Source organism: Periplaneta americana, chromosome 12, assembly GCF_040183065.1.
Source record: "Periplaneta americana isolate PAMFEO1 chromosome 12, P.americana_PAMFEO1_priV1, whole genome shotgun sequence".
NCBI lineage: Eukaryota > Metazoa > Arthropoda > Insecta > Blattodea > Blattidae > Periplaneta > Periplaneta americana.
This window is the reverse complement of record NC_091128.1, coordinates 111,298,530-111,326,472: the sequence shown is the minus strand read 5'-3', so window position 1 is coordinate 111,326,472 and position 27,943 is coordinate 111,298,530. Positions and strand designations below refer to the sequence as shown.

Genomic DNA, 27,943 nt, shown 5'->3' with positions numbered 1-27,943 from the left:
TAATAATAACCTGGCTATACCTTTGAATTAACGGTTGAGAACCCCTTCCACGACTGGAGTTCGATGATACTGGCGTAAAATACAAACAAATCACTTTACTAGGTATAGGAGGGAAGAAAAGTAGTTCATCCATTTACGTAAATAGGAAATATCGCAATTTAGAGTTTGATCATTTTCATAAGGTTTTTGTTTAATCAAAATACAGTACAGAATTAACAATATGTGTTTTTACTCACGAATTGAGCTATCCATTCGGACGTATTCATTATGCAGTGTATATTATACTGTCTACAGCACATTAGCATACAATATAGAGAATGAAGTTAAATTGAAAAATAATCAGAATATGGATATTAAACACATTTTTTAAAATGGTGGCCGTTCATTTCGATACAGGCTTCAGTTCTTTTGTGCATATTATCGCACAATAGACTATTGCACCTAATTCCAATTACCAGTTTCCTCCTTCGTACTAGTAACTCAAATTGAAATAATTCTGTACCTACTCTATAAAAGAGTACCGTACGTACTGTAAATTCAATCTTCACTTCTACCCGATCCGAAAAGATAAAATTACTCAGACATGCTATCTACTGTCCGTCCAAGTGGTTTTGTCGCAGGGTCATAGAAAGGGGGAAACTCACGTGGCAGTTAATTACTTAACGAGGCCCTTTTATTTAAGTTATTTTAAACAGTTGTATAATATTACGTAGACATCCAATTCCTAACAGAAATTAATGTTTTCAGAAAACAGCTAAGACATCCCAGCCACTAGCCTTTACAGAGGGGCGAGCAGAATCAGGTGGGGGAAATCGGGATGCGACATAGGCAAACGGACGACAGTACCTGTGCGAAAATATGATTCAATATTGAAAGATCTTTCGTCACTGGAAGACGCGAACATATTTCTGGAACGTACTATAGTCATTAACTCAGTACTGTTATTATGCGGCCTTGGTTCTGTGTGGAGGACACTTGGAACTTCATTAGTAGAAGGGGTGGGAGTTAAGCACATTAAAAAACTCAGGTACAATAAAAATTGAAGTAGAAATAAAATGATGTCCCTGCATAAGGGAATAAAGAAATTTAAGAAAGGATATCAGGCAACGGTAAACGTGCTCAAGGATGAGAATGGTGACTTGCTTGCAGATTCTCATTCAATCCTAAAATGCGAATATAGTTCTTAGGTATACCAAACCTGAACTCATTTAATCTAAGAATGCAGATGATCAATTTTCATAACGGACTATTCATAGAACGTAAGGCTAAAATTTGCTTACATATCCAGGAGATGGTTCTTACAAGATGTCACAAGACTTCAGTCTTCGCGTGGGCTATTATGCTCTTGTTTATCGCGGCATGACGTCAATCATAAACGGCTGGCGGCATTTTCCTTTTGTATACCCTCCTTTACACTTGTAACAATGCACGAGTGTTACAGATTTTGTCTTGACCAGCTGCACAGAGTAACTTTATTCATGTGAGCTACAGTTGCAGTCCACCTGAGTAAATAGTGTGATGTGTAGTTGTGAGCATTTATGTATATTAAGAAAACAATAAGCATATTCAATTTTTTTATTATTCTGCATACGCTGATTGCACTGAGCACGCTATGAGTTGTCGCCGAAAGTTATCCCTCAGTGAGAAAGGGCAATCTTATTGGTGTGGACGTGTTTACTGACAGTGATTGTTAAACAGATTACGGAAAGAAAATATTTTCAAAAAAGGTAACAACACATTTACTACTTAATTTCATAACTGAATTATGATTTAAGGGATAAATCAGATTGTTTGTGGTTTAGAATTTAAGGGCCGTATTCATAGACATTTTTAGCGCGGGCTTCCGGTGGATGATCAGCGTTTTTCGTATTCATAAACCAGTGTTAGCGATGATATGATTTGAATTCTGTACTAGTAACCAGTGGATAGCCGGGGCTAGCTTAGTACGCTCGTAGCGCGTGCTGCGAAATGTCTATGAATAGCACCCTAAATATTTTTTCGATCTTGACCTTCATGTTTGGTTTACATTTTTTTTTAAATTGATTATTTTACGACACTTTGCCAACTTCTAAGGTTATCTAGCGCTGAATGATACAAAGGTGATAATGCCAGCGAAATGAGCCCAGGGTCCAGCGCCGAAAGTTACCCAGCCTCGTACAACTTCGCATTATGATGTAGTAGTAGTAGTAGTAGTAGTAGTAGTAGTAGTAGTAGTAGTAGTAGTAGTAGTTTATTTTCCATCACAAAGATATTACCCGTCCAAGGCAAGTAAGGGCCTGGGAGATGAGCGCTCCACTTGTTCTATTTACAAAAGCTACCTTACTGCAGGCAGGCGGCATTACTCGACCAAGGCCAGTGGAGTCCTGCAGCCCGGAGCCGTGGCGCTACTGCTCCTGCGTTCGTAATACCGCATCGCGGTAGTTCACATTACGCCCGCGACTCCACTAGCCTTGGCCGAGTAATACAATCAGACTATAGAGGCAAACTGAAGCACCAGATATATACTAACGCGAAGGCATAAGATGCGACCACGCGGCGTATTAATCTGTATTTCATGGCATGAAATCTTGTATCATTACACAATTAAACAATATTTAAAAGTTAATAATTATTGTGGTATACTTAGTTACACATAATTTTAGTTAATTGTTACAAATAAACACAATAATATATAGCCTTCCGCCGATGCATTTACTCCGTATACTCGTATCACAAAAAGAGTATAACTATCATTATCAATATTATACATTAATTACACTTTGAACATAATTCACTGCAATAATGTTTAATGTTTTCATATGGGCACAGTAATTTCTGTTATACTCAGAACGAAGAGAAATTGAAGAAAATTTTATTGCAGTAGACAAAAAATAACTCATTCGGAATCAAAATTGTATGTAGTAAAGAATGTCAGTCACTAAAGTCATGATTTTAATTTAATTGTAATTCATAGAGTGAGTCAATTTGCCTATCTTATATTAAAATAGAAATACTTACAGAAAATACTCCTATGAAAACATTTATCTACCTTTATTGCTTTTGTTTAAGAAGAACCATTTTCTTTATACTATAGAACACTCTCAGTAACTCGTTAATACGATTCTTTCATATTATAGAATATAACAACAATGTAAATATAAATCTTACAAGCTTCAACATTAATACAGTGTTGGCAGCTCTTAAAGTACAGACGCTTAAAAACCATAAGTGATCAACATAACATTTCTCCAGTATATCATATAGTGATGATACTTAGGGCATATGTCGACATAAACCGTTAATACCAAAAAAAGTTGGAAAATAATACTTAAGGCAAAATAATCATTTTACTGTATTATGACCAGGGACGACACTTTGTCCTAGAGTGAACGGATTTTAGGTTGGTTGTTGCTTGCCTATTTTGACGTCACGGAGGCCATGGGTTCAAAGGTACTGCAGTGTGACAGGAAAGGGCAACCTGTGTGTGGTGCGCCGGAGAACGAACGTAGCCTACGTTTGATTTGTTTAGGATTCGAACCTATGATGCTCTCCGCTGCTGCCTGCTTGTTTTGCATTGTAGTGGCTTACCTACAGTTCCTACAGTACTTCTGGTGCTGTTTTCACTTAATGGCAAGATGGTTGTGATGGTATCGGCGAATATTCCAATACACAAGCTCAGAAATCCACATTTTAAACGGTTTATAGAAAAATGCACGTCTAGAAAACTGCCTAGCATCAATGCGGTTCAACTTAATGGTCTGGATATACGAAAAAACTCTGAACCCATTCGAACAGCTATAGGTAAAGTTGCCTCGTTTAATTATTAGGCAGTGGCATTCCTTTTAAGATTTGTAGGTCTTTATTGCATGCACCGATAATAAAATGAAAATGCGACGTTGTCACGTCTTGTTTGTTGCTGCTATATATTAATATAACATGGATATGGGCTAGGCTTAATTGCTCAAAGCATGAGTTAATTTGAAGATTATTTATATTATTTAGATTATTTATTTTAAATTAATTATTTAAAGAAATAATTAAATAGAATAAATGGATAATAAAATAAAGTAATATAAGTAAAAATTATGTAATTTTATTTTAAATGTAAATAATTAATGAATATAGGTGTACTTACTTCTTAATATCTATTCATCATCCGTGTCACTTTCTCTTAAATCCACAATGAAACGTTTCCCATCTCCTGTTGTGTCTTGTATCCAGTACCGTTCTCCGACCTTGATTGTGTGGTCAACACAGGACGACCAGAGGTTAGAATTTATGTTTTCAACTCCTTCTCTTAAATGCTCACACACACTAGCACTGAGGGTTGGGGTTGTATTGTTTCTCCTCACATGGGACTTAAGGCGAGCCCATACTAGCTCTATCGGGTTAAGAACATAATGATAAGGGTGGAGACGAAGAACTTCATGTCCATAAGAGGTAGCTAATTCGTCCACTATGTATGTTTTATTAATATTGGCTTTCCTAATTGTTTGCATCATGGCTGCTTTAATAGGAATGGGATGAGGCAATGGAATTTTGTGATATTGCATAACATTTATGATGTCTTTTACAGATGATCTAAGAGTGGGAAATTTGATAGCTTGCCTGGAGTGATAACTCGCATTATCCATAACAATAACACATTTTTTGTCTCTTGGTAAATTTTGGAGTAATCTAGTTTTGAACCAATTTTATAAAACTTCACCTGTCATTTCATCGTGACTATCCGCTTTAGAATCTTTTATGGTTCTTGCAGATAAATAAAGACAATTGGGAACCCATCCCTCTCTTCCCCCAGCATGAAGCACCATGATACGCTTCCCTCTTGAAGATGGAGATTTCAAAATACAATTGCATGTGCCATCATCCCATCCTTTCCGAGCAACATCGTGGTATCGTACCATGTTTCATCAAGAAATACATTTTGGGATCCTTCAGACCGCAGTTGATTTAGGCGTTGCAAATAATTATAACGCCATGCCACAATTCTTGCGGATTCCATACCGGTAATAGCTTGTTTCCTTTTCAGGATACGAAAACGAAACCCAAGTTTTTTAACCAATTCTCTTAAGGTTGTTTCTCCATAAGGAAAACCGGAAAGTTTGACTTTTTGTAATAATTCTTTTATTGTTAAGGATTGGCCCTTATTGTAAGAACTATATATTTCATGGCGAATGTAATCACGCGTAAAACCATCTACTTTATTAATATTGTGTCACGCTTTTTAGGTGTCTTAGGTCCCTTTTTTTACAATTTTACTTACAGTATTTCTATTTAATTTAAGAATTTTAGATGTCTCCGAAATTTTTCCTTGACCTAAATTGTTTTTCAGAACATACGTGTGAGCATTGCACACAAACGTTTGACACTGCTTACATAATTTTGGTCTAGCTTTTGAATTTGAATTGTTATTTAACTCTGATATATTATTATTATTATTATTATTATTATTATTATATTATTATTATTATTACCATCGTCGTTATTGACGTTCATGGGTATCGGTTCCGACACTTCACTCGCTTCCCACGGCCTCCACATTTTTTATTATACACTGAACTGTAATATAATTAATTTTCACTGTGAACTAGAACAAGACACACTGCTAAAATTTGCAACTCTGGTTTATACACTCCTCGTGGAGTATTGGAGCGGCCTTCAAAAGACTTGACGACGACAATGGACAGCGCGACATAATTAAAATTATTGAAACTACAAAGCTTCCGTCCTCTTTGACACCGCTAGCCTACAAATTGAACGTGGCTACTTTTTTTTTTTAGTAACAAAGTATTTGTATCTGTAGATGAGACATCGGATGCTGCGGGACGGTAAGTAGCTCATGTTGCTGTAGTAGTGATGTTCTCCAGTGAACCAGGAAATAAACTTTTTTAACATCGGAAATACTAGAAAAACAAAACAAACAGTGCAACTATTGTTAATCTTTTTGAGATGCACCTATGTATAACATCGGCTGAAAAAAAAACGCTGTTTCAACACTCTCAGTAACTCGTTAATACGATTATTTCATATTATACAGTAGAATATAACAACAATGTAAATACAGTATAAATCTTACAAGCTTCCACATTAATACAGTGTTGGCAGCTGTTTAAGTACAGATGCTTAAAAATCTTCAGTGATCAACATAACATTTCTCCAGTACATCATATAGTGATGATACTTAGGGCATATGTCGACATAAACCTTTAATACCAAAAAAAGTTAGAAAATAAAACTTAAGGCAGAATGATCATTTAACTGTATTATGACTTGCATTCCACCCAGACGCAAGTCCGTAATACCAATGAAAACCTAAGTTTTCCTTTTTAATAGCTTTTCAGAAACAAAGATTGTGGAAAAGAAGTGACTTGAGCCCTATTAACCATGCACCGAAGAATTATGAAAATAAATAAACATTTTACTTGTACTTTAGATAGGCCTGCCTATACGATCATCTTTAGACTTCCTGCGGCTCTGTGAAAATTGAAATCTGAGATCTAGTTTTTTTATTGGTTATATTTTATTTACTAATTTACAGAATAAGTACTCATATATATATATATATATATATATATATATATATATATATATATATTTTTTTTTTTTTTGATGTACCGAAGTACATATGATATTTCCACGCAGATATTCTGCGTCATCACATGATGAAAGAGAGATGGAACGGAGAAAAATTCTCTCCGGCGCCGGGATTTGAACCCGGGTTTTCAGCTCTACGTGCTGACGCTTTATCCACTAAGCCACGCCGGATACAATCCCGACGCCGTTTAGAATCGTCTCAGATTAAGCTCCATCTCTTGGGTTCCCTCTAGTGGCCGCCCTCTGCACTACGTCATAGATGTCTATGAACGCAGGACCGAAGTCCATACATGTGTTGAGGTGCACTCAGATGAGTGACTGTTTGGCCGGGATCCGACGGTATGGGCGCCCATACCGTCGGATCCCGGCCAAACAGTCACTCATCTGAGTGCACCTCAACACATGTATGGACTTCGGTCCTGCGTTCATAGACATCTATGACGTAGTGCAGAGGGCGGCCACTAGAGGGAACCCAAGAGATGGAGCTTAATCTGAGACGATTCTAAACGGCGTCGGGATTGTATCCGGCGTGGCTTAGTGGATAAAGCGTCAGCACGTAGAGCTGAAAACCCGGGTTCAAATCCCGGCGCCGGAGAGAATTTTTCTCCGTTCCATCTCTCTTTCATCTTCAGAATAAGTACTCGTTAAAGTTTAATTAAAATTAGGTTTTCGCTACAAATGCTTATTTTACCAGGCTGGATGCACTCGTACAAATAATTTATCAGCATATCAATAACAACCTCATAAAATTATTTACAAAAAACACTCCCAAAAATAATATACACTTATGAAAAAAAAATAAATGAATAAAAAATTATTTGATTAACAATATTATCACCGTTACAATTACACATATATAAAAACTAAATATAAACATTTACATAGAGATAAAAAATTTTACAGGAGAAAAAGTTCGTCCAAAGGGCTGGACTCTGGAAGAGTACCCAAAACGCTCATTGCATTTCCGCGTTGAATAGCAATACTTAAGCGTTGACGCAAATAAGTAGTGCAACGGCGATCACCAGTAATGGAGACCAAAATTTGGCTCTATTAACCATGCACCGAAGAATTATGAAAATAAATAAACATTTTACTTGTACTTTAGATAGGAGTCTGCATTACGATGTGATGAAGAATGGGTAGAACGGAGAAAAATTCTCTCTGGCGCCCGGACTTTAGTTACGATGCCAGATTGAATCCTTCTCAGTTTAAGTTCTATCTTTTAATTCCCCTTTGGTGGCCTACTCTCATGTACTGTGCCACAGAATATAATATGACAGTGGCACAATATCCAACACACTATATATATGTGGATATATGATAAGGTATGTACTTACATATAAGCTAATTTTCGTGACAAAAATTATCTTACTAGCCGTACCCGTGCGCTCCGCTGCACCCGTTAGAAATAAATATATAGTATTTCATAATTGAAATAGGATGTTTGTTCCAGGGAACATTCGTGTTTGATAGAAGGATAAATCGTTTAATATGTTACTTAATTTAAACTGTATTTAAATAATTAAAATGCGGTCATTTTGGTCCAGAGAGCAATCATTTGGTGCAATGACAATTCCTTTAACATGTTTCTTAATTGTTATTACATGCAACCATAGTTTAATGAAGATTGACATATCATTTAGTTTTAATGTGTATAATTTATATTACTTGCTATATGTTTCAGAAGTTACTGTAATAATATTGTAGAATTATGTCCATCTAGAGGAACTACACTTTCCAATGGTGAAATAATAATTAAACAATTAATTAGCTTCCGATATTACTTCATACAAACACAGAAACATTCTCTTAGGCTATGTTTAATAGCTTTCGATTATTGTTGTCCAAGGCCCCTTATAGACGAAGTCATTTGTTTTTATTTCAGTACAGCGCCTTAGATGGCGTTCTTATTGTAATTTTAAAACTCATTTATCTCATTAAATATCAGTCCTATGAAAATTTTGTATAGAATAAAACTTATCGGAAATTATGTTTAAAGAAACTTTTGTTATGTAATATTTTTCATGAAAATCAATAGTAAGCGAGATATTTCGATTTATTTAATTCAGGCCCCCTGATAACCCCCCCTTTAAATAAAGTATTTTGAATGCCATATAGCTTAAAATCTAAGTTACAACGAACTTAATTTATATTCCAATTTTCATATAAATCGGTTTACCCATTACCGTGTGAAAAAGTAACAAACATCCAGACAGACAGACATACAAACAAAAATTTCAAAAAAGCGATTTTCGGTTTCAAGATGGTTAATTTATACATGTTAACACCAATTATTTTTGGAAAATCGAAAATTACCAGAAAAATTTTGGCTACAGATTTATTATTAGTATAGATTGTCTAGAATAAGTGTCTGGATAAACATGTGCAAAGAGTTTGAGTTTTACCCTATTATATGACTTTTAAAAGGTGTAGCCCTCTATCATCTCGATAAAATTTTGTAGAGATATTCATTATACTTTTCAATTTTCACACCCTATCTTTAATGCTAAATTCTTATATAAACGTGTTCATAAAACTCCAAAGTATACTATATTAGATATTACAAGACAACTTTTCGACACTCTTACGTTTTGAATTTCGGATTTTTTTTCGATACGCTTTAGTGTACAGGCCGACAGAGAGGGAACACGGATGTACTCACAGCCACAGCAGGTAAACAGTTAATTCGTAGAACTCCGGGTCCTCACTCGTCTTGGACTGGTAATATAGTATTAATGTGTTACTCTGATGTACCGAAATACATATGATGTTTCCATGCAAGAATTCTGCATTACGATATGATGAAGAATGGGTAGAACGGAGAAAAATTCTCTCCGGCGCCGGGACTTTAGTTTCGGATGCCAGATTGAATCCTTCTCGGTTTAAGTTCTACCTTTTAATTCCCCTTTGGTGGCCTACCCTCATGTACTGTGCCACAGAATATATGACAGTGGCACAATATCCAACACACTATATACAGTGGTGCACTCAGAGGGTTCGAGTCTCGGTGCCGGGGAGAACTTTTCTCCGTTTTACCCATTCTTCACCATATGGTAATGCAGAATTCCTGCACGAAGCATCATATGTAGTCTACTTCGGAACATCATAGTAATATGACAAAGCGTAAGTAATCACTTTGTGATTCAAGACAGCGAATTATTCCGTCGGACCCCGGCCACTTAGTCACTCGTAATGAGTGCACCTCTGTACATAGTATGTTGGACATTGTGCCACAGTACATGAGGATGGGCAACCAAAAGGGAACTAAGAGGTAGAACTTAAACTGAGAGGGATTCAATCCGACATCGGAACTAGAATCCAGTGTGGCTTATGGATAAAGCGTCAACACGCAGAGCTGGAAAACTGTGTTCGAGTCCCGGTACCGCACAGTGTGTAATTTCAAGCAGCTAGCCGGCCAAAAATCAATTTTCACACCCTATCTTTAATGCTAAATTCTTATATAGACGTGTTTATAAAACTCCAAAGTATACTATCCAAATGTAGACAGATGCTTACATCTGTTAGGGGACCCTCACAACAGAGCGAAAGTTGCATGTCTCCAGTAAGATCATTTACGCAGCAGAGGCAGGCGCGCAGTTTCATTCATTCATTCATTCATTCATTCATTCATTCATTCATTCATTCATTCATTCATTCATTCATTCATTCATTCATTCATTCATTCATTCATTCATTCATTTTATTCCATAGATCTTACATGAGCAATGAAGCTTTAAGATGTGGAACATGTCAACATTTTACAATAGTACAATTACAATTTTTACAAATTTTTATAGTTTTACAATTTAGTAACTTTATACAATTTTTACAATTTTGTACAATTTTTTTTACATTTTGGCGAGATGTAGTGAGATGAGATGAGGTCCGAGGATTCGCCAAAATATTACCCGGCATTTGCCTTTTCGGTGGGGGAAACCTCGGAAAAACCCAACCAGGTAATCAAATCAAAGGGGGTAATCAAATCAAAGGGGTTGATGCCAAGGACTCGCCATAGACCATCCGGCTTCAGTCCCACGGCTGGGGAAAACCTCCGAAGAAACCAAAGTCCAATTGCAATTGGATGGTGCAAAGTGGTGAAGTTAGTATAGTATTTTTTCTAATACAGAGTGTGGATATATGATAAGGTATGTACTTACATATAAGCTGATTTTCGTGACAAAAATTATTATCTTATTGTCTAGAATAAGTGTCTGGATAAACATGTGCAAAGAGTTTTAGTTTTACCCTATTATATGACTTCGAGTTGACTTTTAAAAGGTGTAGCCCTCTATCACCTCGATAAAATTTTGTAGAGATATTCATTATAGTTTTCTGAATACGACGTCGTGATTTTTTTCTGCAAACAGGTGCATACAGAGTAGCTATTAATTATTTTCAGACACCATGCGCTCCGTAATCCGGAGAGCTGTTTTCCAGATGTGGAACAAGAGCGAGAGAAAAGTGAAATTCTCGAATATAATTGAACATGTTGGTCTCAAAGATTACTCTGAAGACATTTTACAGCCAATAAAAATGAATTAAATTTCTATGCTCGAAAATTCGATTACGGTGGGAAAAATACAACGTAAATGAGAAAATTTTCTTAAAATATAATGCGCTATGTTTGAACCAAGATTTTAAGTCTGAGAGTAAAATATATAATACTTATCCATCTACTACAAAACAATTCCAATTTTAGTCTGTCAATACAAGCATTCGAAGACGTCTACGTAAACTTTTCGGAGAAATGAGAGAAAGATCAAAACGGAAAAAAAACTAGTCCACTTTTTAAAGAAAGATCGCCAGAAGAAAAGCTTTCTGCTTCCCATATGTGTTTCAGAACTTCTAGGAAATGAGATGCAGCCAAAATTGTAGGTGAGCTTTCACTTGCATTACTTCAACGTGCGACAAAATGGAGAAAACAATATGAAAATTGATTTTGCAGGAACGACCAACTATTGTCACCTAATAAGGATCTCGCTTTGATTACTGATTTACAGTTGACCTCTAATCAATATAAAGAATTAAGGGAAATGCAAAATCTTGTAACAGTTAATTTAGATCCACCGTTTTATTTATTGCGAAACACTGAAGATAGGATATGTTCAGGCAGGAAAGAGGACTACCTTGTTGACATGATAAAAAAAGCAGTCGCAATAAAAACGATGCAAATACCACAAGAATATTTTTCAGGGAGGTTTCCACTACCGCATATATTACGGGAATAGATGGAATCTAATAAGTTGTTTACACATAATATATCAGAAACCTTTTTCTTACGGTTTTTCAATACTGATGAACGGCACTTGACATGTATTCAAAGGAGACAAGGGAATTATATTTATGCTTGCACAAATAGTATTATATGCCTACAAACCTTCACAAACTTTTGGCTCAGGGACAGAAGGTCACAGGACACTATCTGAGGAAGCCCAGGAAACGAGGAAAAAAATACTATATATTATACTTTTCAGAGAAGTCTTCGCAAGAAAAACATCAAGAAAGATACAAATACCGATTTTTTACTCAGGCTACTTATTTCTTTGGACCCTTACATCACCAGCTTAAAGAAATTAAGGAGAGAAAATCGCAGTAGATTTTAATAGTAGTGCTGCAGTTGTCTCCGAGCCTCCATTACTCGGTGCTGCCGAAGGAGAGACTAGCAGCGAGGATACAGATTCTGATGGGGATGCATTTGGCGCGTGAACGAGTAAGATATGTAGCAATATTCTTTCGTCTTACGCTTTCAATTTTTAAGCTGATCCCACATTATGAACATTAATTTATTTTTTCACTCAAATCGAATTTTTTTTACAATATTACTAATTTTATTTTCAGTAAAAATAGTTGCTATTTTTATTGTCATTATTAAAGTTATCCACTTCAATAATTGGAGATACATACCAAATTTTATGAAAATTGAGCGATTAGTATTCGAGAAATGATTTTTGGCCGGCTAGACTCGCTGAACTACTCACTGTGTACCGGAGAGAATTTTTCTCCGTTCTACCCATTCTACACCCTAGGGTAATACAATGTTTGGACATGGAATATTAATACAGTAACAAGATTATACGATAATATGCTAATTGATAAATCATAATTACAAACAAAATAAAATAAGCACAAATTCACAGCAAATTTCAAACTTAGTAAAATTAACAACAGAAGTTTAATTGAATATTTTAAACAGCAAATCACAATAACTAAAATGTACGAAAATAGTACAAACAATTTTTTAAAGTAAATAGCAAATCGCAAGCTAACTAAAATTAACAATAATGGAAATGAATTTGTAAAATAAATCACAAATCACAAGTTAAATATGTTAACAACAGTGTAAGAGAATTTTGAATTAAATAGTAAATTACAAGCTAACTGAATTTAACATACAGTACAAATGAATACTGTATTTCATTATTCGTAAGTAGCAAATTACAGCTAACTAAAATTAACAATAATTCACAGGACTAGTAACGGAGCAGAGCAAACATAAATCGAAGGTATAGCAGGGCAGGAGGTAGACCTACAGGGTAGGAACTATGTTAGAAACCTATGTGGAAACAATATATGCTGAGTTTGTAGTAACTACATTAGTTGTAGTTTGTACATCGACATCCCAAGTAACGAAATCTAGCGGAGTATCATCAGGAGAACATGAAACCTACTGGTCTAAGACAAATTTATATGACCCTACATTTGAGAATATTTGTTATACTAGTTTTTTCCTCAGAGCATATAGCCTACGTATACTGAACAAGCTACTAAGTTCATCTGATACAAGTTAGCATTACGGCATTGATTTCTTCGTATGTAGGCCTATAAATCTAGCCTTTAGAACTGTAAGTATATTAAATACAGTATCCGTATGAAGGTAAAATAATGTTATTCAGCAAATTAGGAAGAAATTTCAGCATATTGATCAAATTCTTTTATTTCTTCAAATAAAATTACTATTACGTGCTCTCTTGCATTATTATTATTAACATCATTATCATTATTATTATTATTATTATTATTATTATTATTATTATTATTATTATTATTATGATTACTATTACAGATGGTGCATTTGCAGCATTCCATAACTAAATGTGATACGGCAAATAAGACGGACGATACAAGGGGAAACAGAGTTAAAACTTTCCATCGTAGGTTACTTTGGATTCCTCTTGTTTTACTTGGAACTCTTCTGTACATTCTAGATTTTGATGGTGAAATATACTACCATGTTACAGTGCCACACGCTACCGTGCCAGGTAAGATAAATTAAATTAGGAGCATTGTGAACAATACAGGCTAAATTGTTTCCAACAAATGTTTTTCTAAAACAAAGCACGTATACACTTTCAAGAACATCAATTTATAAATTTTACTGAAGTCGAATAGAAGTTATTATTTGAAAGATATAGTCAGACTATATTTCGTCAGCAATTTGGTTCATGATGAACAAATTTCGGCGAGACCTACAGGAACAAGTATCTCTCAATATAGACAAAACTAATACATTAATGCTTCTAATCAAAATCAATGACTTAGGAATAGTTATTACCCCTATTATACACGATAATTTTCGATTCAAATTACGCGATTCATCAGACAGAAAATGCAACACAGTGTTTGATCATTTCTAACAACAGTCAAATATTGTTTCAGTTTCAGATAAACCACTACCTAACATAAAGTCTGGATTTGTAGTTGACACAGATGGATGTCGAATTCCAGATTTGGATCCATTTGACCCAGTTGTTCGAGAGTTCATATTTAAAGAGACACCTCTGAAATGTCACGAAAAGCATCCGCTACTGGTTGATTCTAACATTACGTCACTATTCATCGTGAAGTCTGCACTGTCGTCCTTCAATATAAGCGATCTAGATCAACTGGACTGCTGCTATCGACCGTTCTGGAGGACCAAGCCCAGAAAAGTAGACAGATATCTTGATTACAATATAATGTAAGCATCAAATAAATGCTACAAGTAACTCAGAGATCTGTATTAAACAATTTAATTCTAACTCTAGTCTGTTTGTTTCAGATTTGCGAATAACTGCATTTCATTCAAGGAATCAGTTTTTATTCCAGAAGAATTTGTTAAGGTGTCATGTTATGTGGACAACCAGAATATATACAGAAATTACCACGCCTTCATTCCTTTAAAGCCAGAAGTGGAGAAACGTTGCCAAAAAGTAAGAGATAGTTCCTCAACTGGACAGAGAGAACGTGTGAGTGTACTGGTGGTTGGGATGGATTCCGTTTCACGTCTGAATTTCCATCGACAACTACCCAGAACTTTGAAAATTCTTCAAAACATGAAAGCTATCGAATTGCTTGGTTATAACAAAGTGGCAGATAATACATTTCCAAATCTAATTCCAGTCCTTTCGGGTCTTTCTGCAAAGGAATTAAAAAATGTATGTTGGCCGAATAATAACGCTGTATTCGATGAGTGCAATTGGGTGTGGAAGAATTTCAGTGCAGCCGGATACCGAACAGCTTTCGGGGAAGATGCTTCCAATATAGGATTATTTATTTATGCGAGGCGTGGATTTAAGAAACAACCGACCGATTATTATTCAAGACCATATTTAATGCAAAGTGAGGATGATATAGGTTTTAACAAGAAATTAGGCGCAAAATTATGCATAGGATCCCAGATGTCTCTTTCAGTATTGTTACAGTATATATCAAAATTCGCAATTACTATGGCTTCTAAAGATTTCTTCGGATTCTTTTGGGGTGCATGCCTGACACATGATTATCTCAATTTTCCCAGTCTAGGTGATGGTACTTATGAACAATTTCTATATAATTTAATTGAAACTGGATCCCTAAATCGAACAGTATTAATTTTCATGAGTGATCATGGAATTCGATGGGGAAGTATTCGTGAAACCTATCAGGGACGTTTGGAAGAAAGACTTCCATTTGTGTTTTTTATTTTTCCGGAGTGGTTCAGAAATAAATATCCTACTGCTACCGCTAACTTACGCAGAAATACACAACGTCTTACTACACCATTCGATATACATGAAACTCTACTAGATATATTAAATCTTGACCAGATTGAGCAGGAATCAATAAAGAGAAGAAGTCTGGAATTGGGTAAATATAAACAAAAGCCCAGAGGCATTAGTCTTTTTCTTCCTATGCATAAATCTCGGACTTGTAGTGAAGCTGGAATAGAACCACATTGGTGTACGTGCCAACAAAGTAAGGTTCTGCCAGTGGGAGACGCTATTATTAAAAATATGTCCTTAATATTAGTTGACCATCTTAATTCCCTCTTAAAGCCATATGGTGTGTGTTCGCAACTCCAAGTGGCAGAAATTATAAGTGCTAGTGTTCAGTTTCCTCGTGAACATCTGTACAATAAAACTAAAGATCAAGGACTGAAGGACTATGTGATAGTTATTAGGACTACTCCCGGAGGAGCATTGTTTGAGGGTACTGTTCGTCATTGTATAGGCAACAGCAGTGTTCAAGTTACAGGTAGTGTTAGTCGAATTAATTCATATGGAAACCAGAGTTCTTGTGTAGCAGACTTTCATATGAAACTTTATTGTTTTTGCAAATCCTACCTCAATATGAGGACTAAACTGTGATTAGTAAAATTCAATGAAGTATTGTTATGTAGATGTGCTTCATCGTTTTGAGATGCATTTCAGCAATATTTAAACTCCAAAATTTTGTGTAAACAGAAATGTTGAATAATTGAAGCTTTATCATTTAGAACCTAACTGTAATTATTTACAATATGGAAATATTTTTCCTAAAATTGAGCTATCTAAGTTTAATGAGATGTTGTAATAACATAGATCTAAATTTCTCGTATTGGGTCATATTCTGTTCGCATTTCTCAGGATTCTCTAATATGGATTTTTGTATTATAATTTTGAAATAGTATTTATTGTTGTCCGAAGACTTTGAACCTCACAAGTGACACCAATAAGCCACCACTTATATAGTAACTAAGCCAAGAGATAATGGGGTAGGTGGCCAGTTCCTTTCCCTCGCCGTTACATACACAGCTGACTAGACACACAATACACTAATCAGCCTTCAGAAAATATTATTTATTTCTTATATATTCAGTTGTTTACATGTACCGTATATCTAATTTACTACATCCATAACTGCAAAGAAATCTTAATAATTTTATTGTGATATGTAGAGTTTTGCACTTACCCTAACATATTTTTTTGATTCACTGACAATTTTCCAAATGTAATCGCACAATTTAACATGTAGCATTTTAGTATGTAAATTATTACTATATTGTCAATACAGCAATACTGCAGTAACTTTTAGTGTTAAAATATATTCTAATGTTTTCAAATAATCATAAATCCTGTTTTCTTCTTTGTGTGTATTGTGCATCATGTAGCATAAAGATTTGAGGGGTTACAAAACTTTATTACAGGTAAATTATTAAACTCAAATTAATAAAACCGCCCAGAAAGAACGAGGGATTCAAAAATTTTCTTTTCTGACACAAATGTTCGATGTGCGTACCATGTCTCACACGGCACGCGATCACACGAAAGTCTAGTTCTTGCCGCCCTCGCATCAACAGCGACCTGTCAATAATGTCAACTGCTGATACGTTCCCTTATGTCTGCGATATTACGCGGCATCTGAAGGACGAATAGCATATGTCTTGGCAGCACTGTGCTCAAGAAGAGACTAACTTAATTGTGGGACTGCTGTCTTGTTGAAAAACGCAATTAGGGCTAGATTTTATTGCAACTGAGGTATAAGTCACTATTCTAACATGTCCCTTGTTACTGTTCTCTCATGGAAAAAGAATGACCCGTACACTTCTCCTATGGATATGACACAAAACACATTACGTTTTGGAGAATTACACTAGTGTTCCACATAGACACATGGGTTTCAGTTCCCCATATTCTGACGTTGTGGCGGTTTTTTCTTTGCTACTGACATGGAAAGTAGCTTCATCATTGAAAATTAATTTCTCCATAAATCCTTCATCTGCCGAACATTTGTGTCAGAAAAAAAACTGTTCGAGTTCCTCGTTATTTCTGAGCTGGTTTTATTAACCTGAGTTCAATATAATTTACTTGCAATAAAGTTTTGAAGCCCCGTAATTAGAACTGGCTACAAAATTCAACTCGACGCCTGTGATCGTCATTGGATAGTTGTTGGTGTAGTTTAAGACAAGTGGTTTGAAGGACAAATGCTTACGGAGAACCCTCCACACTGTTGTTTTTGTTGTCCAGTTCTCTTGCTGCAGTTGTTGATTTCTGCGGGCTGCGCACAAAACATATCCGCACACGTTCTCTGTCTTCCTCTGAGGTTGATGGGCGACCAGGTGATTTTCCTTTGCACAGACAACCTGTTTCTTTGTGTGTACCACGCGCGAATTGAATTTTTACTAGGCGGGTTCTTTTCGAATTTTATACCAAATGAACGTTGGATTGTAACGACTAGACCACGGATCTTTAGAGAGAAACAAACTATTTCTCTCTTGATGACATATAGATTTGGGACTTAGTATTTACACTACACGTTTCATGAACATTTATGCTTAAAATACTATTTGAGAGTGCCTAAACAGCCTATTTCGAAGTTTTTACCTGTTTTTTTGCCTATTTCAAACTAGACAGCGAATTTTAATTTTTGTTTCTGTTTGTGAAGTGTTTTTTAATCCAATTTTTACGTTGTAAGAAATAAAAAAATGACTTTTCTCTTTTCTCTCTCTCCCCTCTCTTTCACGACATCACTAGATGAATCCGTTAGTTTTAATATTTAAGTAAGCGAATAGCAAGCAAATGATATTAATTTCAACTTAACTCAATTAATTATAAAATAATTTACCATCACCATTCTATAAGGGATCCTATTTTCTTTAGGTTTCGAGTGATAAAAAGTCCCATTTAATTCAGCATGCACGTCCACTCCTGTGGAATAACGGTTAGCGCGTCTGGCCGCGAAACCAGGTTGCCCGGGTTCGACTCCCGGTCGGGGCAAGTTACCTGGTTGAGGTTTCTTCCGGGGTTTTGGATTCAACCTAAATGACGCAATGAACAGAATCCTACACGATACTGGAGACTCACTTAGGTATCTTGAAATCTTTTGACGAACCGACTGACAAGCTTGGTCGATACATTGCCAATTTAGTTGTCAGGAAATCCAGATGCGCCATAACGAGCTTACCTGACATGCACAAAGCAACTTCCCAAGACTAGGAATAATTGTTAAGAATGGACTGAAAGTATTATATGTATAGGTATAATGTTGACAAAACAAAGTGCTGCTCGCCTACACAGATGCCGCGATATACATGGTTACTGCAATGGCGTTGCTTAGGGTGTTCTTTCTTTTTGTGTTACGAGTGACATGTCTTGATCATGGCATTAACCGCGTAGCAGAACAAGTAAGGGTAGAATATCCTAGGGCCAATAAAATTAATATTTACGGTGAAGAAATTTTAGTTAAAGTACCGCCAAGGATACAGATTTTCAGAAAAGAGCTCTCAGATATTCCTCTGCCACCTCAACCAGTTCTTACCCGATGGGATACATGGTTAAAAGCAGCAGAGTACTACAGTAAACATTTCTTAAAGGTCCAGCAAGCTATAAAAAAAAATCTATTCGAGGATGCTTTTGTGTTACTTGGACAAAACAGCGAAGATTCGTCCATCTCCCGTGATTTGGCTGACATTAGGTCCCACTATACGATCATTTCAGAATTCGTAACCCAGGGAAACCTATTTATGAAAATACGACTTTACTGGAGGAGTTTAAACAAAAAGAAAAATCAAGGAAGCGCCAGGAGCTGTGGGAGAAAAAGTGCGTACAAAAATAGAAAATTTTTACAAAAGAACAAGGACCTGAACGAACTGTGTGGAGCAGTAGATATTCTTATGGAGTAATCCGGTGTAGTTGATTGCAACATTCCAGTTGAAGATGTGCCGAAATTGAAGTATGTCCCCGTCGCGTATGAAGTTTTTTTTTCTGCTTATACACTGATTTTCAAGCGCCAAACTTTTTCTCTACAACACTTATAAAAGAATTTTGTAATTTATTGCGAAGCCAACTATGGTTTGAACAGTTGAAACAATCTTTGTGCATTTTTAAATGCATTTAAGTATACGTATATGTACATAAAATTTTAAGTGACAGTACCAGTACCTTAGACACAGCTTAATCTTCTATATGAATACCGTTTGGACACTCAAATACTATTTCCTATAGTCATTTACAACTCTATGTATTGGTCTAATGTTGTATTCTTTGTCATTTTTCAACCAATTTACTAATTTCTTAACATTGTACTAATTTTTTTCTACCCTATACTTTTAGAGTCTATTTTATGTTTTTAAAGCCTTACTTTCCCCTTTTTTGTTCTCTTGATCACCAGATGAATTTATTATCATAGCCTTTTTATTGTGAATTTTATTTAATTTTCGTATTTCTTTTTTTTTATTATTATTTTATTACATTTAATTTTGTTGTATTCTTCCTTACGTTTTCCATATTAACTATTTCTACTAAACGTGTTGCTTTTATATATTCCAATGTATTCTACTTCCTTTTTTCTATTATGGTATTGTTTTCATGTTGTTTAGTGTCGATTTTATTATGCCATTATTATTATTTTTTTTAATATGATAGTATTCTGTTCTTTAACTTTTTGTTAAATTTTCACTGCTTGTATACTTCGTGACCTGGTAGAGTGTATGGCCTTAACTCTGGCAGTATAAATAAAGAATTATTATTATTATTATTATTATTATTATTATTATTATTATTATTATTATTATTATTATTATTATTATGAGTTACTGAAAGAGTTTATTTTACAGTAGGACTTAAAAAACCGCGGTCTAGTTGCAATCTAAAAGATATGTTTAAATGTAATTTAGTTTTATTATCGGAACGAGTTATCGCTATTACCGTATTTGCTCGCGTAATTTGCGCCCCCGCGTATTTTGCGCACCCTAATTTTTAAGGGATTATTTTGAATTTTATTTTTGCTCCGTGTATTTTGCGCACACATTTTACGTACATATTTTTTGTCAGTGTAGTAGGGATTGCGTACATATTTTTTCAGTGTAGTAGGGATTTTCCTTCCCTACAGTCCATCGTAGGTCATTCACCAGCAACTGAAGTACCTGCTTCAGAAAGAAACCCCAAAGTCCCGCTACTTTAACAATGCTTGTCCTTGGTAGAGACAAGTTACCGGTATAGAAAATTAGCCCTACCGTAAATACTTACCTACACATATACTAATTGAGATAAACTCAGAACAGGACCTCTTATTTGAAAAATCCGCATATTTTACGCACCCCAATTTTTCAGTGGCCAAAGTTAATTAAAAAGAGCGCAAATTACGCGAGCAAATACGGTACATTGGTTTAAATTATTCGATTATTGTATACATTTGAGGAGTAACAAATTCTGGCTAACATCATTCGTTTTGAAATGAAGTAAGAAAGAGATGTGTTAGTTCTATATAAATCACTCCGCATATTGGTTTTTACTACTCTCCATGCAGCCGGTATATTTTGTTTTTCCCCAGCACACGTAAAGAAAATGTAGAAATCTTAATTTAAGAAATATGTCTGCATATTTAATAATATAAACTGAATTCACATTGAATTGAATTACAGGCAACACACAATATTATAATCAGATTCTGTTCTTCCCTATAAGGCTTCAACACTAGCCATCATGGCAGTTTCATTATCACAATATTCATCAGTCACTCCTAACTCCGGCAGCTTTTTCTTCTTCTGTTTCCTCTGCATATGATACTAGAGATGGGAACGATATATCGGTTTTTACGAAATAGCGATATTTTCGTTTTGATATATCGATATATCGGTATCGAAATTTTGATTCAGTATACCGTATAATATATCGGTTTTCTCATAAATTTATCGTTTTCTTTTTGTGGAATTATTATCATTATCAACAACAACAAAATGCACTCTAGAAACTCCGATAATTCCCGAGAGATTTCGCTAATAAGTGGACTGTTACATAATTGTACAACCTTGAAATAGCCAATATGATCAATACCTTGCTCTAATTGGCCAGGACTGGAATTCGAATTCAAATGGCTTAATATGCAGCACCAAATTCAAAATGCAGCGTGTGCGAACGTGAGACAGACGGGAGGTTTATCTGCTACTGTTTTAATATTGTTATTAATGTTTCCCAAGACAGAAGCAATTCCCACCCTGAAAGGGAACAGTCTGACCTCAAAACGGGTATCAAAATTTGTACGTATTTCTACATTCTGAAATGAAAAGATTTAATACCGATGTGATATTTGTTTACGGCTATGATTTTTATGTACAGCCTAGGACTCACATTCTGTTTTCTTATTATATCTTTTAGTGCATAAAAATTCTATCCCTATCATCATTACCATTGTTGTTTGGAATGTTGGAGTGTGACAATAACTTGCATTGGGAACTTGCTACAGAAGGATTATATCAAATCAACTGTGAAGTTTCTTGAAACTTGTAACATTCTAATTGCTAGATCAACAGATGCTCTGGCATGAGCAATACCTCTTGCTAGTGGTGGGTATACTGTTCACCCTACCCCTGCACCTCTTTCTACTATACTACTGGCTAGTAATACGGTTAATGAAGGTGGTAACAATCAGAATCTTATATTATTTATTCGTGGAAAGGAAGATATAGGTATATATATATGTATATATATATATATATGATTTATATTAATATAAATCTAAATTATTAGAATATATTACTTATATATATATGTTAAATCTATTTATCAATAATTGATTATTTAAAATAGGACCATATATATATATATATATATATATATATAAAGATAATGGATGGTATATAAATATTATTGATAGTAATGTTAAACCTTTACATATAAATGATCATGCCTTAATAATTATTATTATAATTTTAATAGTTGTATCATACATAATAATTGCAATAGTTTTCAATAAATATATTAATCGAGGCTTACTTACATTTAAAAATAATTACAAGTTCTGTTTACTTAACTTACATTTAAAAATTATTTCGTAGTGAAATCATTGCAATAAGTGAATGTCTCAGGAATCTTCTATGCCACATCAATAAATTTAGGAATGCAGTTATATTGTCAGACTCCAAAGCAGCTATTCTATCAATCGTCTCTAAACACACATCTTCATCTCAAACAGCAGAAATAACTAAAATGCTCTCTCAATTAATATCACTCAATAAAAGAATTGTATTCCAATGGATATCATCCCATTATGGAATCCTGGGAAACGAGAATGCGGATGCTTTAGCAAAGAAGGGCAGCACTGCTACTTACAGACTTGTTATTAAATCTACGTATTACTCTGTGAAGAGATTTATTAAATCTACATACTTAGACTTCAACAAACAAAATTTGATAACACAATCCCAAGGGAAAAAATGGAACTCTCTGCATCAAAATCCACAGTTAATTCCCGATTTACCACGAAAATCGTCTGTAGCTGCATTTAGATTGGCAACAGGCCATGATTGTTTGGCTAAACACCTGCATAGAATTGGAATATATCAGTCCCCTAACTGCCCATTGTGCAAATCAAACCAAGAAATGGATTCGGAACACCTCAAAATCTGTGCTTCATTGGCTGATCATGATAATATCTTTGAAAAATATTGGAGTGCAAGAGGTGAAATGACTTTATTCTCAAACGCCTGGCGTTAGAAAACAACAACAACAAAAATTATTTCGTTGTTAGGTAGAAAAGAGCATTATATCTGGGTCCTGGATTGAATCCTATATGAAATTGGAAAAATTTAATCGTGTTCCAATATCAAATACTGTCCACACCTGTGGAGTAACGGTCAGCGCGTCTGGCCGCGAAAACAGGTGGCCCGGGTTCGATTCCAGGTCGGGGCAAGTTACCTGGTTGAGGTTTTTTTCCGGGGTTTTCCCTAAACCCAATAAGAGCAAATGCTGGGTAACTTTCGGTGCTGGACCCCGGACTCATTTCACCGGCATTATCACCTTCATCTCATTCAGACGCTAAATAACCAAAGATGTTGATAAAGTGTCGTAAAATAACCTACTAAAAAAATATATCAAATACTCAACCACGTAGAGTTCACTTTACTCTTTCCCACTATATCATTTAAGCTCACCTTACCTCCACCATAATTTTTGATTTAGGGTAGGACCTATATCATATGGTATTGAAAATGTATTATTTATTGTTACAATTTTACATTTATGTTTTTCAATGTTATGATGTTAATTCCAATAGTAGAAAGGAATATTAAAATTTAAGTAATTTTATTGTAAATACAGTAATTAATGTACACCTGAAAATTTAATTTGCTTACGGAATAGCGATATATCGATAATCGTTCTATATATCAATATATTTCTGCAATAGCCTATAAATCGATTATCGAAATTAGGTTTGCAATATATTGCAATATCAATATATCGGTATTTAAATTATTTCCTCCATCACTAATGATCACGCATATTACTGGTATTCTTACCCACTTTATAAAATTCTCAAACATAGCTGACATTGAAATTTGTTATTATTCTCAATTTTCTTCAAAATGTCCAGAAATAACTACCCCCACAATGCTAGGACGGAGCCAACTTTGAAATACAGTATAATGAATGATTTTCCTTTTTTCAATACAATCAACAATCGACTGAACTATCGACAATATTGAAAACAATTGAATGTCGATAGTTTTGACAGTTGAAGACATTGCCCATCACTATGTGGCACTAGGGCCGTCCTAGGTGATATTAGCGATCCGGATACCACCGAAATTGCAACAATGGCCGTAATTTTATTAGTAAACGCTTCTATTGGGTTTCAATGGAGTTACAACGAATCTTTCCCAAGTTTTAACAATTTTTTGGGTTAGTATTAGAAGGATTCGAATGACGAAAAGAGCACGAAAATTCGAGTTTTTTGAGGTCGAATCTTTATTATGCGGCCTTGGTTCTATGTGGAGGACAGTTGGAACTTCATTAGTAGAAGGGGTGAGAGGTAAGTACATTCAAAAACTCATGCACTATAAAAATTGAAGTAAAAATAAAATGATGTCCCTGTATAAGAGAATAAAGGAATTTAAGAAAGGATGTCAGGCAAGGGTAAACGTGCTCAAGGATGAAAATGGTGACTTGCTTGCAGATTCTCATTCAATCCTAAAATGCGAATATAGTTCTTAGGTATACAAAAACTGAACTCATTTAATTTACGAATGCAGATGATCAGTTTTCATAACGGACTATTCATACAACGTAAGGCTAAAATTTGCTTACATATCCAGGAGATGGTTCTTACAAGATGTCACAAGACTTCAGTCTACGCGTGGGCTATTATGCTCTTGTTTATCGAGGCATGACGTCAATCATAAATCGGCTGGCGGCATTTTCCTTTTGTATACTCTCCTTTACACTTGTAACAATGCACGAGTGTTACAGCTTTTGTCTTGACCAGGTGCTCAGAGTGAGAGTCATTTCATTCATGTGAGCTACAGTTGCAGTCCACCTGAGTAAATAGGGTGATGTGTAGTTGTGAGTATTCAAGTACGGTATATTAAGAAAAAATAAACATATTCATTTTTTATTATTCTGTACACATTGCTGATTGCACTGAGCACGCTATGAGTTGTCGCCCAAAGTTCTCCCTCACTGAGCAAGGGCAAATTTATTGGTGTGGACGTGTTTACTGACAGTGATTGTTAAAAAAAAATTAAGGACAGAAAATATTTTCAAAAAAGGTAACTGAACACATTTTCTACTTAATTTCATAACTGAATTATGATTTAAGGGATAAATCAGATTGTTTGTGATTTAGAATTTAAATATTTTTTCGATCTTGACCTTCATCTTTGGTTTACATTTTTTTTAAGATTGGTTATTTTACGACACTTTATCAACTTCTAAGGTTATCTAGCGCTGAATGATATGAAGGTGATAATGCCAGTTAAATGAGTCCAGGGTTTAGCGCCAAAAGTTACCCAGCCTCGTACAACTTCGCATTATGTAGTAGTAGTAGGCCTAATAGTAGTTTATTTTCCATCGCAAAGATATTACCCGTCCAAGGCAAGTAAGGGCCTGGGAGGTGAGCGCTCCACTTGTTCTATTTACAAAAGATACCTTACTGCAGGCAGGCGGTATTACTCGACCAAGGCCAGTGGAGTCCTGCAACCCGGAGCCGTGGCGCTACTGCTCCTGCGTTCGTAATACCGCATCGCGATAGTTCACATTATGCCCGCGGCTACACTCGCCTTGGCCGAGTAATACGATCAGACTATAGAGGCAACTGAAGCACCAGATACTAACGCGAAGCCATAAGAAGCGACCACGCGGCGTATTAATCTGTATTTCATGGCATAAAGCCTTGTATCATTGCACAATTAAATAATATTTATAAGTTAATAATTATTGTGATATACTTAGTTACACATAATTTTAGTTAAATGTTACAAATAGCCTTCCGCCGATGTATTTACTCCGTATACTCGTAACACAAAAAGAGTATAACTATCATTACCAATATTATAGCCTACATTAATTACACTTTGTTTCTCCTGAGAATGACGAGTAAGTAAAATCTCCTCAGAATGGGTTACCAACCCATCGCTGAGAAAATTCAGTGGTGGGAATGCCACCTTAAGGCCTCTGAACCTGCCTGTTTTCTGTTTGGGTATGCTCCCCGCGAAGCTATGAAGCGATGGAGAGACCAGCTTTTCACCTGAGACGGAACAGGCCAAATGGCCTAAACCCTGATAGATATTGATGATGATTAATTACACTTTGAACATAATTCACTGCAATAATGTTTAATGTTTTCATATAGGCACAGTAGTTTCTGTCACACTCAGAACGGAGAGAAATTGAAGAAAACTGTATTGCAGTAGACAAAAAATAACCCATACGGAATCAATTGTATGTAGTAAATAATATCATTCACTAAAGTCATGATTTTAATTTGGTTGTAATTTATAGAGCGAGTCAATTTGCCTGTTTTATATTAAAATAGAAATACTTACAGAAAATACTCCTATGAAAATATTTATCTACCTTTATTGCTTTTGTTCAAGAAGAACCAGTTTCTTTATACTATAGAACATCTTTAACAACACACTCAGTAACTCGTTAATACCTTTCATTTATATTACAGAATATAACAACAATGTAAATATAAATCTTAAAAGCTTCCACATTAATACAATATTGGCAGCTGTTAGTTTAAGTACAGAGGCCTAAAAATCTTAAGTGATCAACATGATATTTCTCCCGTATACAGTGGCGGCTGCTCCTTACGTGCTAACGTGCTGTAACACGCCATAAAATTATCGTCGAAATAATATTGTTAAAAAAACGAACATAATATAAATTCTGCTTCTAACAGCTATTTTCGATAATTTGGTTCTATAGACTTAATGGAATCCATCCTTACTCTACGAGCTAATTCCCAATTCACCCCGGCTAGCAGTGTCTGCTCATGCGCAGAACAGCACTTCACCTTGCCCCCACCTTCATATTTTGTTCTACTTTTTCAGAGTTAGAACAATCGAAAAAATCGATATATTTTATCGAAACTAATTGATTGTATTAAATTTTGTGGGAAATCTGACCTAGCGCTACGTGCCACAATGAGACGGAAACGTCAGATAATCTCGGTGTGTTCATAGGTCTTACTAATCTGATAAGCGCAATTCTAAGCGTACCGGGTTGCACAATAGTGAGCACGATGTTGTGTGAAAAAGCCAACGAGTTAGAAAGAAAGAATTGCCTTTAAGCACTTTGTTATTTTCAATGTATTCTCTCACTACACTGTCAGTAAACACGTTCACACCAATAAATTTGCCCTTGCTCAGTGAGGGAGAACTTTGGGCGACAACTCATAGCGTGCTCGGTGCAATCAAAATGTCGACGGATGGATTTCATCTTCAAAAATTAGGAGAGTCTAAAAATATATTTAGCACGCTATTATTTTCAGGTACGAGCCGCCACTGGCAGTACATCATATAGTGATGATACTTAGGGCATATGTCGACATAAACCGATAATACCAAAAAAAGTTATAAAATAAAACTTAAGGCAGAATAATCATTTTACTGTATTATGACTTGCATTCCACCCAGACGCAAGTCCGTAATACCAACGAAAACTTAAGTTTTCCTCTTTTTAATAGCTTTTCAGAAACAAAGATTGTGGAAAAGAAGTGACTTGAGCCCTATTAACCATGCACCGAAGAATTATGAAAATAAATAAAAAATTTACTTGTACTTTTAGGTAGGCCTGCCTATACGATCATCTTTAGACTTCCTGCGGCTCGGTGAAAAATTAAATCTGAGATCTAGTTTTTTTACTGGTTA

General features: G+C 35.2%; 1 protein-coding gene across 1 annotated transcript; it reads left to right on the top strand.

The window, feature by feature from the left end:
- Window positions 1–270: 270 nt before the first annotated feature.
- On the top strand, window positions 271–19,022 carry LOC138710819 (uncharacterized). The gene is made up of 4 exons (XM_069841958.1): window positions 271–1,727; window positions 13,640–13,835; window positions 14,233–14,533; window positions 14,615–19,022. Exons 2-4 carry the CDS (start codon window positions 13,640–13,642, stop codon window positions 16,179–16,181), a joined length of 2,064 nt encoding a protein of 687 aa, XP_069698059.1. The 5' UTR covers window positions 271–1,727; the 3' UTR covers window positions 16,182–19,022.
- Window positions 19,023–27,943: the final 8,921 nt, after the last annotated feature.

Bases quoted from the DNA above. Each gene is read 5' to 3' on its own strand.
- LOC138710819 (XM_069841958.1), top strand. From the start codon at position 13,640: ATGGTGCATTTGCAGCATTCCATAACTAAATGTGATACGGCAAATAAG. The intron at 13,836-14,232 runs GTAAGATAAATT...ATATTGTTTCAG, and splicing joins GCCACACGCTACCGTGCCAG to TTTCAGATAAACCACTACCT. The intron at 14,534-14,614 runs GTAAGCATCAAA...TGTTTGTTTCAG, and splicing joins TATCTTGATTACAATATAAT to ATTTGCGAATAACTGCATTT.